Source organism: Haliotis rufescens, unplaced genomic scaffold, assembly GCF_023055435.1.
Source record: "Haliotis rufescens isolate VD_foot unplaced genomic scaffold, xgHalRufe1.0.p SCAF_15, whole genome shotgun sequence".
NCBI lineage: Eukaryota > Metazoa > Mollusca > Gastropoda > Lepetellida > Haliotidae > Haliotis > Haliotis rufescens.
Genome location: NW_025963835.1, coordinates 35,672,294 through 35,687,349, shown reverse-complemented (window position 1 = coordinate 35,687,349; position 15,056 = coordinate 35,672,294). Strand labels below are relative to the sequence as shown.

The 15,056-nt window shown below is 40.0% G+C and overlaps 1 protein-coding gene across 1 annotated transcript in view; it reads right to left on the bottom strand.

The window, feature by feature from the left end:
- LOC124124566 overlaps nucleotides 1-13,000 on the bottom strand; it is a 35,609-nt gene extending 22,609 nt beyond the window's left edge. Inside the window, exon 1 of the mRNA XM_046487763.2 lies at nucleotides 12,729-13,000. Coding sequence (XP_046343719.2) covers nucleotides 12,729-12,915 — 187 coding nt within the window. The 5' untranslated portion in view covers nucleotides 12,916-13,000. The remainder of the gene's footprint in view (nucleotides 1-12,728) is intronic.
- Nucleotides 13,001-15,056: the final 2,056 nt, after the last annotated feature.

Here is a 15,056-nt window from a genome sequence, read left to right as displayed (position 1 = left end):
ACGCCGCACTCAGCAATATTCCTGCTATATGACGGCGGTCTGTAAATAATCGAGTCTGGACCAGACAATCCATGAGCATCGATCCACGCAATTGGGATACGATGACACGCATCAGCCAAGTCAGCGAGCCTGACCAACCGATCCCTTTAGTCGCCTCTTACGATAAGCATAATTGCCTTTTACGGCAAGCATGGGTTGCTGAATACCTATTCTATCCCTAATCTTCGCGGGTCTTTTCTGAATGTAATTTTAAGAGATCTATATATAGTTTTGTATTGTGTTTTATAGTTTTAGGTATACATGCTGCGGAAATGGCAAAACCCGTCAATTTTCAAAGTTCATCACGTCCCATGGAACTGTCCAAAATACAGCTTTGGAAAATCTCTAAATAACAACAGGCTATGGTGCCCGAGAGGGTCATCGCTTTCTCGCTCTATCGCTTTCTCGCTGTATCGATTTATCGATTCATCGCTTTCTCGCCCTATCACCTTCTCGCTCTTTCACTTTCTGGCAGTGTAGCATATATATCCCCTCTTGGCCACTATAGTGGTCGCGTGTGTTATGTGTTTCTATACGATGAAAAGTATATACGTAAAACAACATTAAACCCGACCTCAGTGTGGGGAGGCTGAGGAGGGTTTTAATCATAAAAGAAAGTTGAGATTTTTCCAGTCACTTTTCAAATTATACATACGGAGGGAATGTTGAAATTTTCTCACTATCTACTTAAACATAATTAAACTGTACAGACGTAGGTGATTTTCTAACAATCCACGGATGTCTGCGTAAAAAGTAATGGATTGATTTATGACCTTATTTAGGAGTTTCATTGGATCCTCCGCCCCAAGGCCCAGTTATCAAAACAAACAGCAAATAACACCGCTTATTAGTGCTGAGCAGTGCACTTCCTCATAAACAATAGTGTTTTCCTAAAAACAATACTTAGGTTATATCAATGTTTATTCTGTTTGTGGAGTAGATGTCATCAACCTGGAAGTCCTCACCCCAGCAATAGTAACACTCCCGGATGTCCATTATGTAATGCCTAGTGTTTCAATGACATATTGTTTTCAATAAACCATAATGTGGAAATAGATAAATGTTTGCTTTTATATTCAAGTTGATATTTTCGCTTGTCAAAGTGTGCAGTGAGGCCGCCGTCTTTATCAAGAGTCATTTCTGACACATAAATGCAAAGTTTAATTAATTAAGTCCACTCACATTTTTTGCATTGCTAATTAACTCCAACGTTAATTTCAACATTTACAGTTCATACGTATTCATAAGACGTTAAAGAACACCATATTCTTTCATGAATTGTTTGATAGGCATTACTTAGAAGTTGACGGATGACAAGATAGACACAATTTTTATGGATAACAACTTGTTTAATACTGTGAAAAGCGACGTTTCGGTATAGATCCTTATACCGTTGTCAAGCAAGACTCAATGGGGTTACTTATATTGGAGATTTAACGTGCGCTTTCCGACTGCAAGCGTATGTCGCACACGGGCCCGGCCAGGCCATTTAATGTGTTTCCAAAAAGGGGAAAAGTGAGTTTCTTGCAACCCAGGAGGGGGGCTTTAGGGGTTGCTTATATAGTAATTTTGAAATTTTGAGATTTGGAATGAATGCCAAGAGTGGGTGGGGGACGAACTAAGGGAGCTGTATGTGTTGGGTGGTTGTTAGATCAGGTAGTTTTGATTTTATTATTTTATTTGGGGTTTAAATGCGACTAACTAGTCCTGTTTTTATTAGGTATATGCCTAAGGCTTTGAATTTTTCTAATTTATTTTGTGGATTTAGGATTGATTCTAGTGTAAGTCCGGTTTTAAGATTTAGGGTGGTCTGTAGTGTTGTTCGGTGTGTTTGGTAGTGTGTGCAGTGAATGAGTACGTGTTCTGGTGTTTCTTGTTGTTTGAAATGTGGACAGTTTCCTGTTGTGTGTAGATTAGCTATTTTACGGTGATTATTTAGTTTGGTGCGGCCTGTTTGTAGTTTAGTAATTATTCTGTCGATTTTTTTGGATGGGTGTAGTATTTTGGGTTTATTTAGGGTTTTTTTTAGTACTTTCCTGATTTGGCTATTTGAGTTTTGGTATATATTTTGCCATTTTTTGTTGATTTTTTGTTTAGTGACACTTTTGATTTCTGATCTTGAGCTGGGTAAGTTTAAGCTAATGAATGGGGGACATGGTGCAGAATATATATTGTAGGTGGAGGATTAACAGTAGAGGATTAACAGTAACAACAATAGTATACATGAGTCGGATAACATTGGTAGGTGTGACAACAAAGGGATGGTGCTGTCACAACACGATGGACAGAAAACACACAGCTAGAAGCCAATGGGGGCATGAAGCCAATAAACAGGATAAGTGATTATTGTTTGATGAGTTCATAGTAGGCGGGTGGGATGAAATAGCCTTGATCTCTGTTGATTGATGGGTTGTGGCTGCTTCTGTTAGTTTTCTTTTAGTGAAATCATGGAAGTTGTTGGCGAGGATTTGGACGTTGTCCCAGTTGATGATGTGATTGGGACAGTTGCTTATATGGGCCGAGATGGCTGATTTGCTTATGGATTTGATGCTGGAGGTTTTATGCTCTTTGATTCTGGTGTTGATTGGGCGGGAAGTTTCACCTACGTAAGATTGTCCACAGTTGCAGTCACTTTTGTAGACTACACCTTTAGGCTCTTGGGGTTTAGATGTGTTCCTGCCGTTGGCTCTTAGCAGGGTGTTGAGGGAGTTGGAGCTGGTGAAGTGGGTGTCGATGTTGGCTTGCTGTTTGAGGAGGCGGCTGATGATGTGGGAGGCTTTTCCTATGAACGGGAGGGCGATGCGGAAGGGCGCTGATTCGGGTTTGAGGGTCGCAGGTCTGGGTGTGGGATGGAGTACAGAGGCGATGACTTTGTCGACGAGATTGGCTGGATAATTGTTGAGGTGGGTGAAGACTTGGCGGAGGTGTGCGATCTCAGGTTTGGGGTCAGCAGAGGAAAGGTTGATGGCTCGTTTGGTAAGGGTGGAGATGATGCCAGTCTTGGTTCTGAGAGGGTGGTTAGAGTTGAAGTGGATATACTGGTCGGTGTGGGTGGGCTTCCGGTAGACACTGGTTTAGATTCTGTTAGCTGAGTTTCTACAAACGAGTACATCTAGGAATGGTAGTTGGTTGTCCTTTTTTGTTTCGATGGTGAACTGTACTCGGGGGTGTTGTTGGTTAAGATGTTGTAGTAGCAGGGTTGGGTCTTGGTCTTGTTTTAGGATGACAAGGTGTCGTCAACTTTCCTGTACCAGCAAATAGGTTGGATGGGTGATGTGGTGAGGGCTTGCTGTTCGAAGTAGGTCATGTAGATTTCAGTAAGGATAGGAGACAGTGGGGATCCCATGGGTAGGCCGTGTATCTGTTGATGTACTCGTCGCCCCAGGTGAAGTATGTAGTGGAGATACAGGCGGTGGTGAGGGCGATGATGGATTCTGTGGTTTGGCTGGTTTCAGGAGGGGTTTCAGTGATGCGACGGCGGAGAATTTGCAGAGTGTCATCTATGGGTACGTTGGTGAAGAGGTCTACTACGTCGTAACTGATGATTTGATCTATACCGAAACGTCGCTTTTCACAGTATTAAACAAGTTGTTATCCATAAAAATTGTGTCTATCTTGATATTCTTTCATATGACAATGATTAGTCATGAGAGAAAGCGATAGAACGAGAAAGCGATTAAGCGATAGAGCGAGAAAGTGATAGAGTGAGAAAGCGATAGAGCGAGAAAGCGATAGAGCGAGAAAGCGATATGTCCCATAATACCGTACATTAAAACGGATTTTGCTGATACTCAGTGATCCATTCCTATAATTCTCACCGCTATTTAGCTTCTTATATTGCCTTATATTTTTTTCAACATCTTGTAGTAGATAAATATGTTACATATACATGCATAATGCTATCTCGTTTAGTTTGAAAACACGCATGTGTTTATTTTATTGTAGTGTAGTAAATAAGCAAGATTCACAGAATACGACAGAATACGACAGAATAGTCGCTATTCATATTTTCATTTTGTTCATCATTTCACTCCATTCTTCAATCACACACACACTAACACAAACATAAGTTTGACAAAACTATACATGTACTTAAGATATATATAAAATATTAGAATGATAGCTGATTAAACATATGTTATAGATAATTATAGTAATGTACTTCTTATTGTTAACAACGTTAACGATAAGGCTAAAATAATTAGGATGTCTCTCCTTTTGTGTAGTTTACACAAGTACACATATCAACTCTGGTAACAGCGGGGCAGTGGGGTAGCCTAGTGGTTAAAGCGCTCCCTCGTCACGCCGAAGTCCCAGTTCGATTCCCCACATTGGTACAATGTGTGAAGCCCATTTCTGATGTCCCCCGCCGTGATTATTGTTAAAAGGCGTAAAACCATACTCACTCACTCACTCACAGCGGTGTTTGTCAAATTACTATATGCAAGTACATACACTTGTAGATTTGCACAAGACAAGAGACACAATACAAGTTGATCATAAATCAAATATATAAAAAAGAATATTTACGGACATCAGTATGACACTCTGTAACATCATATACTACTGAAATCAAGTTATAGAACACCCACAATTATCAGATTGTATTTTGCAATACAATCATGACTAATTAACCATAGTCTTCTTAATTTCTTTTGAAAAGTATATATCTAGATTTTAACCTGATTTATTTGGATCGTATTGCCAAGATCCGCCACGCGTGATGATCACATGAAACTAAATAGAGCCATAAATCAATCAATTACATTTTACGCAGAAATATGTGGATTGTTTTAAAATCACCTACGTCTGTACATATAAATTATGCTTTAAGTAAATAGTGAGAAAAGTTCACCATTCCCTCCCAATTGAAACAGATAACACATGCGACTTCCCTATAGTGGTCAAGGGAGGATATAGCTTTACCGCTAGAAAGCGATGTCCCCTCTCGGCCACCACAGCAGGCACCTGTGCTCAAGGTGATCAATGAGTGTATCCAGTTTCGTGACGCTAGATTGTATAGTGTTCAAGATATGCTCCGGAAAATGAATTTTTACAGACGGACGGACATTCAGACTGAAATACTGAAGACTTTACATACCCCTGCCGTAATATGTCGGGGGTAAGTCAAGTCTTGCATGTTTTCATGATCAACATGACCACCATATGTGCCACGAACGTCGCCGGCGACAATATATGCCATAACAGGCTGTCATCATTTGGAATCTCTAGGCACAAATCCAGACGGGACACTGAATATGGTTTCTCGGTTGTTTCGTTGATTTCCAACTCTGGTAGATAGATGAGGTGGAGATATTCATGTATCGTGGCTTTGTTGAAAGAAATGAGGTCATCCAACTACGTTTGAGTGGCATTTTTGAAGCGCTCGTAAAATGAAACGGAAGCAGTGGCAAGTCGGGAGTGAGCAAACGTGACGTGTTCGATGTCTGCTTCCGGTTTTCGTCTGCTACTGGTAGATATTAGAGGATGGGTAAAAAATCATGGGAACCAGGGATAGAGGTAAAATACTTAGCAGCGAAGATATAAAATGAAAGTAAAAGTCATTTGGGGTGACGATATTTTGGGAATTCATATATCTACTGTTTCGTCTTAATTAAAAAGATTCTCAAAACTGGATCGGTAGAAAACATCCCCGAAAACACCAAACAAAAATCACTGACCGAACGAGATGAAACTTCATCAATTACCTCCCAATAATGTTATTATTATGCACAGAATTAAAAAAAATGCAGCAAAGAGGGTTTTGGTAATCCTGGCACAGTCAGGCTGGTTAGGCTCATCATCAGCTCAGGGCCCTTGCCCCTTCTACACGCAGCCCAGACAGCGAATGGGACTTCTCCCAGGAAGCGCTGCTTAGTCAAACCCACCAACAACTTTTCGGAGAATGTGAAGACTCCCCAACACTGCAGCCTCCTGCATTACCCAGATTGTCAGAAGGGCTGTATTCCTGGTAGCAAACCCGGGTACTGTCCTAATGTCAACAAATGGGGAGTCGGACAACTTGGTACTTGGATTGCAAGCGTGACATTTCGAACGCGAAGTCCGCATATTTGCCCTGTTTTTCCTGTATCTTGTCAATCACATTTGTGTAAAAAAGGGACAGAAAATACAATAATATGAATGACTTCATTGGATTTATCAAAAAGGACAAGATCAGGTTTGTTGGCCTGGATACATCTGAGGCTGTATACGGGCCTATTCCAAAGAATTTTGTATTGATCATTTTCCATGACGCCCTCTACATATTCCGGGTCGTACCATGGATTGACCTCTGTGTCAAAACCACAAGCATGGCGAAGACGGTAATAAAATGATCGAGCCACGCCATCATGTCGCTTAAGATCCTGTGTTTGTGCCAAAAGCTGGGCATCCACTGACAATGTGTTGGACAGTCTCATTAAATTCCTTACATAATCTACATTTCATATGTACATTTTGATGCAAAATCACACGTTGACGGTTTCGAGTGGGAAGTGACTGGTCCTGAGCAGCAAACAGAAAGTCTTCTGTTTCACTTTTCAGGCCAGACGACTTCATCCAAGCGAAGGACTTGCTCTCAACACACTGCACATAAACTCGATGCTGTGGTGGTTCAGATAGCCTCTCCTTGAAAAACTGAGTCTGGGTCGATTTGATATGGCACTTCGCTTGGTTCACACTCATTTCTGTACCGTCAACATAATCAACACTGACATTGAGATTATGTCCCACACCCTTGGCTCGTTTAAGTAAACTATTGAATGCCATGTTTTCATCATGAGTCTTGACATGCTTCACAAGAGGATCATCAGACAAGTAAATGTGTGCAAAAGTGCCAATAATAATAGTAGTAGTAGTAGTAGTAGTAGTAGTAGTAGTAGTAGTAGTAGTAGTAGGTAGTAGTAGTAGTAGGTAGTAGTAGTAGTAGTAGTTTCCAGGTACTAGTATGTGCTCAAATGCGGTTTTAGTGGTTACCCGACAGTGGATCTGTTTGCATTCCAGTTATCATTCTCAACTCCCTGGACCTCCACGGGTCCTGTGTTTACTGAAGTAGTAAGTACATCAACTATGAGAGTGGCACAATTGACTTTGTCCACTAGAAACTGTAATATGGGTAAAACTCTTTTAATTTATCAATAGGGGTAGTTGTGTAAATGGTGGGAAATCAAGAGTTGTTAAATTTGAAAATATTCACCGGGTCTGAGATTGTATCAATTCAAGCAAATCTTTTCAACTTTTCCAGATCCACGTGTGATTTACACGACTTGTTTCCTATATTCTCTAACAGTACTTCTTTAATCATTCAATCATTTCTTTATTCGGTATGAAGACCAAAGGCTCATATACAAATAACAGTTCACAAGTATGGTACAGTAAACTACGTTTATAACGAACACGCTTATAAAGAACTGACCGAACGACCTTATATTTTATATATTATGTTTTTATATATGCTTTACATATGCTTACAACGAACTACGGTTATTACGAACTAAAATTAGTGGTCCCTTTGAGTTCGTTATAACCGTAGTTTACTGTAGTTGTAAACTGCATAATTTGAACCACTGTTTAACAATATACTTTCTTCTTTCATATGCATGATATATAAACAGGCACAGTGATTTTATTTGTTCTATCTTTTTGAATGTATGCATATCTACATTAGTTATGCATGTCTTTGGTCGATATGTAATTCTAATTTGAATTAAAAGTAGCACATACAAGAAGAAAAAGATATTCATCCTCTATACCTCGATCACATAAAGGACAGTTTCTCAGGTATCTATAGATTTTTAACCACCTTCCGTCATTATTTCTCAACCGTGATAGTCTCCCTCTAAACTTCACTATGATTTCGCTAACTGCATAAATATACTTTTCTGGTTCTCACAATCTTTTATATTCTCTATGAAGGTTAAATCTTGAACTGTTATTAATGGTAGATATCCAACTTTGATGAACCATATTAAAGCACAATCCTTCAACATGCTTATTAAACATTTGTTATCTCCAACTGTTTGTGACAGCCAAACAAAACCCAAACCACGAGAAAATAGATGATATCTAATAGTTGAAGCCCAATTTGTCGACCCTAATTTATCTAAATACACAAACATGTTGTACAGAACATGTGGAGGCGGTCCCTCATGCACTGATACTATAAAACACCAGTATCCAACACTACCAACAAGTGAGTTGATATACATAGGGTATCGGACACATTCACCATGAACTATAGCATGAGGTGTTTGTGATCCTATTTGTACAAGCCAGTAGGTGGATTTTTTCTATACTTTCAACTCTATTGATCCCCCAAATATCAGACGCGTACAAAAGAATCGGACTAATCTGACAATCAAATAACACAGAAACACATTTTGGGGACAGCAATATATATTTTTTCTAGTTGCAGTTAAAGTCTTTTTTGGTACGTAGAGCTAGATCAGCAACAGATTTACTTAGGCTAAACTTACAAGTGAAGACTAATCGTAGATATCCATCAGTATTAACCTCTAAAATTTGTTCTCTATACACTTCTTTAGATGATAAATTTCCTCCTCTTCTAAACACAACAACATTTGTTTTTTGTAAGTTAACAGTCATTCCACACTTATCTGCATATAAATCTAGAATATTTATCTGGCGCCGTAAACCACATATAGTACCAGGAACCACAAATAACAACATTTAATACTTCTACTATGTCTGGAAAGAGGTGTATACCATGAGTTCAATATGTTATAATGCTTGTAGCTAATTCATTTATAGATAATGAGAATGGCGTAGGACTCAACATACATCTTTTTCTTAAACCAAATAATCTGTGAAATCTGTATGACATCTAGCGCATACTTTTATGGATCGGTATACACTTTGTAATGCCCTCGGCATTTTACAAACTTAAGCCAGAGGAAGACAATATATTCCACGGCTTTGCTCGATTGACATACTAGTAATCGAAAGCCTTTTTAAGATCAATAAAAGCTACAAACAATATCTTCTTTTTTCTCGACATTTTTCAATAATTGCACATAAGGTAAAACATGATCCATAGTCGAATAACCTGCTTTTCTCATAACACCGTCCCATTTAGTAAGTCTGTCATTTTATACACATAAATCTTTCCTAGTAATGATATAACTCTGTGATTATGGGGATTATTTATGTCGCCCTTTTTATGCAGCGGGATAATATTTGACTTAGTCCCCAAGTCTGGAAACATCCACTGTTAGATATCTTGTTAAACAAAGCTAGTAGGAAGGGATTTATAATTGGTTCCCAAGACTTAATCATTTCAATGAGCACTTTATCAATTCCAGGTGATTTTCCATTTTTTTTAAATGCGTAATAGTGTTATGTATTTCTTCAACTGTTATGGAAGATTCTAATATAAACTCTTCAAACTGACTTATTTGTGCAGGACTTTTGATGAAATATCCCTTTTAATATTATCATAAATTGTCCGGGTATTTGAAATACGTGTTAACTCTTTCCACAAAGCTGCTGAATTTGTTATAGTTGCGTAAGGTGCGGTGGGGTAGCCTAGTGGTTAAAGCGTTCACGCGTCACGCCGAAGACCCGGGTTCGATTCCCGACATGGTTACAATGTGTGAAGCCCATTTCTGGTGTCAATTACTGAAGTGTATTACACTACGTTTGGCTTCCATCTTTGCTTTGTGACAGCCCGGTCCATAAAAGTCAAACTGTCTGGAATTAATGTCAATTTTCTTTTTCATAGATTCTGTTGATTCAGGTATACAACTGACAAAAAAATTAATGCTTCATTAACATTTCTATCTGTAACATTAACAAGTATGTTAAGGCCATCATGTTGACTATAACATTGTCAGCATACGACTTATTCCTTCCATACGTGACAGGACATGGTATATTTTCTACTGAAGGTGACGTCACCTATCCCTATCCCTATGACGTCACCTAACAAGGGGCGTGATAATGGCCCGTCGTCAAACAATATGAGAGCATTATCGAGTTACAAAGGCCCGCTCATTTCTGATAACATGCGGGCGGTTTAATGATAATTCTATCCATTTTAGCTATAATAAGGGCTAACCTTCGGCCAACTACATTCTGAATTCCTGTCTATAGGAACAGCGTACAATGAGGCATGATTGACCCCCGACAGTCGACCTACCTTGGAAAGTTTGATTGCATTGCTAGAAAAGAGTACAATGTCGTGTAGTTCAGGGGTAGCTATATACTTGTCTTCATTCGTTTGTAATAAACATGTGACCTAATATAGTCAAGAAAACCAATGTCATCTAGTTAACTTGGCAGACCACCTATGTTCCATGTACATATTGATGACAATTTGATTTCACTTTATTATCTATTTGAGTCTGATGTATTAATGACTTGGCCTATTCCTGTTTGGATGCATTGCTCCTCTCATTTAGTCTTAGGGACGATGAAGCCTTGAGCCTGGAGAGCTATAGTGTTTTTCTCCCCCACCTACTACATATATTCTGTACAATGTTCTTCATTCTGTCTTGCTTGACAACGGTATGATAATCTATACCGAAACGTCGCCTTTACAGTATTTAAGAAGTTGTTATCCATAAATTGTGTCTACTTTGTCATTAGGTAAACAGTACTTAATAATGGCTTTGACTAGTATTTGATAGTGCCCTGAAGAATGTGTCTATGTAGGGATTCTGATGAAGCTTATCAGTCTAGTATAAAGCAGGAATGAAATATTTATCAAATGTTATAGACATTCTAGGAGTACAAAGAGATAATCCATGAGTGTCACTAATTTAACTTTTCACACAATCACTGACGTTGTATGACGCACTCGTTGATACATAAATACCAGCTTCCTTGCATTTAAATTGCAAACTAACAGGCAGATGTGTCACCAGGACTAAAGGTGTAAAAGTAAATGCCGTCTAGTCCATACCTTTACATATGTGAATACAGGGGAAGTGGCATGGCTATATTGATGTAGTATATGTGAATATGAGCGGTGTTGATAACATTGTGGTGTTTGGGAAATACTGAGTATTGGGTAGCAGCATCCGACATGTTAGCAAGAGTTAGGGTTCGGGGTAGGGTTAGGTTAGAGTCCGGCGTCCTGATATTGTGGTAATTTGGCTAAAGTCATAGCAAAGTGCCTGATGACATAGCAAAGGTACTGTAAGTCCCCGTGGTCCCATGTATGGTGATCTACCTTCAGGTGGCTGGCGATCTGTAGCCCGTTTTTATCATGTATTGTTATGTATAGTGCTGTCCTTTTCATGATTACATTCTAGTTTGAAATCTTTTTTCTGTGATAAGTCTTGTTATTTTACTGTCCTTCGTTGGCAGGATTTTATATAGTCTAAATGTATTTATTATGTATCATCCTTGATAGTCACGATATGGAAATAGTGCCAATGTGACTTTAAATGTTAACTTACTCATGCTACAGTGGACACATTCAAGATGACACAACAACACAAGAAAGTAATCATGATGTAAATCATCGCACAAACATCATTACTTGTAACATGGTTAATCTTAATAACCCAATTAACATAACTAAATGTATCAATTTAAACATCAAATTAAAATTAAAACCTAAATTAAAACGAAAAGAGTACCGAATGATTAATATTGTTTTCGTGCTGACAGTAATTTAGCTGAGTGTTCCGCTACAAGTCTCCAGTTGTCCCCAGTTGTCCCCAGCTGTCCCTAGTTGTCCCCAGCTGTCCCCAGTTGTCCCCAGCTGTCCCTAGTTGTCCCCAGCTGTCCCCAGTTGTCCCCAGTTGTCCCTAGTTGTCCCCAGTTGTCCCTAGTTGTCCCCAGCTGTCCCCAGTTGTCCCCAGTTGTCCCCAGCTGTCCCCGGGTGTCCCTAGGTGTCCCTAGTTGTCCTTAGTTGTCCCTAGCTGTCCCTAGTTGTCCCTAGTTGTCCCTAGTTGTCCTTAGTTGTTCTAGTTGTCCCTAGGTGTCCCTAGTTGTCCCTAGGTGTCCTTAGTTGTCCCTAGTTGTCCCTAGGTGTCCTTAGTTGTCCCTAGTTGTCCTTAGTTGTTCTGGTTGTTCCTAGGTGTCCCTAGTTGTCCCTAGTTGTCCTTAGTTGTTCTAGCTGTCCCTAGGTGTCCCTAGTTGTCCCTAGGTGTCCTTAGTTGTCCCTAGTTGTTCCTAGGTGTCCCTAGTTGTCCTTAGTTGTTCTAGTTGTTCCTAGGTGTCCCTAGTTGTCCCTAGTTGTCCTTAGTTGTTCTAGTTGTCCCTAGGTGTCCCTAGTTGTCCCTAGGTGTCCTTAGTTGTCCCTAGTTGTCCTTAGTTGTTCTAGTTGTCCCTAGGTGTCCCTAGTTGTCCCTAGGTGTCCTTAGTTGTCCCTAGCTGTCCCTAGTTGTCCCTAGGTGTCCTTAGTTGTCCCTTGTTCTCCCTAGTTGTCCCTAGTTGTCCTTAGTTGTTCTCGTTGTCCCTTGTTCTCCCTAGTTGTTCCTACTTGTTCCTAGTTGTTCTAGTTGTTCTAGTTGTCCCTAGTTGTTCTAGTTGTTGCTACTTGTTCCTAGTTCTAGTTGTGTCCCTAGTTGTCCCAAGTTGTCCCTAGTTGTCCCTAGGTGTCCTTAGTTGTCCCTAGTTGTCCCAAGTGTGCAAACGGCAACAGTAATAGGATTATATGAACGTACATGGCATGCCCACTGCGTCAGGTGGATGAAGCACAATAGTAACTTGAGCCTTACCTTCCCCACAGGGGCACTGGCCATCCACGAGGGGCAGGATATCTGTCCCTATCACCCCCTGGGCTGAGGTCAGGCCGTCTTGGATAGCCTGCAGCTTCAACTCCACTTTGTTTCCAGTACAGCAACACGTGTAGGTGGCCAACAAACACAGACAGTGCCATTTCACCGAGAATGTGTACAACTTCATTGCAGCGAGTCACCGGTACGATTCTGTTTCAATCCACTTGTGTGTGTGGTTGTGTCACCTTGGTCGTTTGACGAGGCCCTACGTTGCACACACTGACATACAGCGCCAGGTGTTGTACAAGCTTCGTGACACAGTATGACACGTTTGTTTCAGTTAGTGGGTACGGAGAGATGCAGTAAATAAATCAGAGTTAGGGTTAGGTTTATGGTAACATAACATTATAGATAACAGTTAGTAAATCAAATGAATGAGGTTCGTTTCCGCTCTCACCATCGTCTTTGGGTGTGGCCAATAGCTACCTGTGCCGTCAATGTGTGTGACCAATAATTGGCATTTTTATGTTGTCAGATAAAAACGTATTTTGATGCAGGAAAGATTTACTTATCCATGTATTCATTTGTATATCCACCATAAATTTACACAACCCCTTTGAGGAATTACTTGGTGTATTGGCGCAGTGTGAGGATATTTACAGGATGTTTGGAAGAGACTTGAATGCCAGAACTGAATCTGATTTTGTAGAAGGTGATATTCTTGAATACTTCGAGGGGCATGATAACAGTGTATGTGGATTTCTGGTAGACAGTTTCAGTTAAAAAGATTGTGTGTGGATCTATTGTTGATTAATTTCAATAAGAGCTTACAAGAATTGTTTAATTGAATATACGAACTAAGAATGGAAGGTGCGGTTCAGACGTCAGTGTGGGACATTATACTTTTACAGGGAACCATGGGGCTAGTGTGGTGGATCATGTTATTGCCTCCTCCGAATTGTTTCATGACACAGCTTTGACATAGCCTCTTGAGCCAAGAGGGCGGTGAGGTAGCCTAGTTGTTAAAGCGTTCGCTCATTACGCCGAAGACCCGGGTTCGATTCTCGACAAGGGTACAATGTGTGAAGCCCATTTCTGGTGTCCCCCGTCGTGATGTATATATATAAAACTCAGTCACTCTTGAGCCAAGTCGACACACCTTCCGGTCACGAATTTTCTTTTTTATATTTGTGTGGGTTGAAGAAGAGGCTGAGAAATTTAGAACAAAGCTTACTTCTGAAACTGCACATGATTTACTGGACAAAAGTAAGGAAAAAATGGATCATTCCTTGATTCATGGGGATAATGTTACAAAACGTGTAGACCACAGATACTCTTACATATCTATCTTCGGAGGTTCCGGGCAATTTGTCAAATATGAAAATAAACTCCACCTAAATTTACTGAGAAAGCACTAGCATCCATGTAACATGGGACAACTAACACCCATGTAACATGGGACAACTAGCATCCATGTAACATGGGACAACTAGCATCCATGTAACATGGGACAACTAGCATCCATGTAACATGGGACAACTAGCATCCATGTAACATGGGACAACTAACATCCATGTAACATTGGACAACTACCATCCATGTAACATGGGACAACTAACATCCATGCAACATGGGACAACTACCATCCATGTAACATGGGACAACTAACATCCATGTAACATGGGACAACTAACATCCATGTAACATGGGACAACTACCATCCATGTAACATGGGACAACTAACATCCATGTAACATGGGACAACTAACATCCATGTAACATGGGACAACTAACACCCATGTAACATTGGACAACTAACACCTATGTAACATGGGACAACAAACACCCATGTAACATTGGACAACTAACACCCATGTAACATTGGACAACTAACACCCATGTAACATTGGACAACTAACACCTATGTAACATGGGACAACTAACACCCATGTAACATTGGACAACTAACACCCATGTAACATTGGACAACTAACATTCATGTAACATTGGACAACTAACACCCATGTAACATTGGACAACTAACACCCATGTAACATTGGACAACTAACACCCATGTAACATTGGACAACTAACACCCATGTAACATTGGACAACTAACACCTATGTAACATGGGACAACTAACACCCATGTAACATTGGACAACTAACACCCATGTAACATTGGACAACTAACACCCATGTAACATTGGACAACTAACACCTATGTAACATGGGACAACTAACACCCATGTAACATTGGACAACTAACACCCATGTAACATTGGACAACTAACATTCATGCAACATGGGACAACTAACACCCATGTA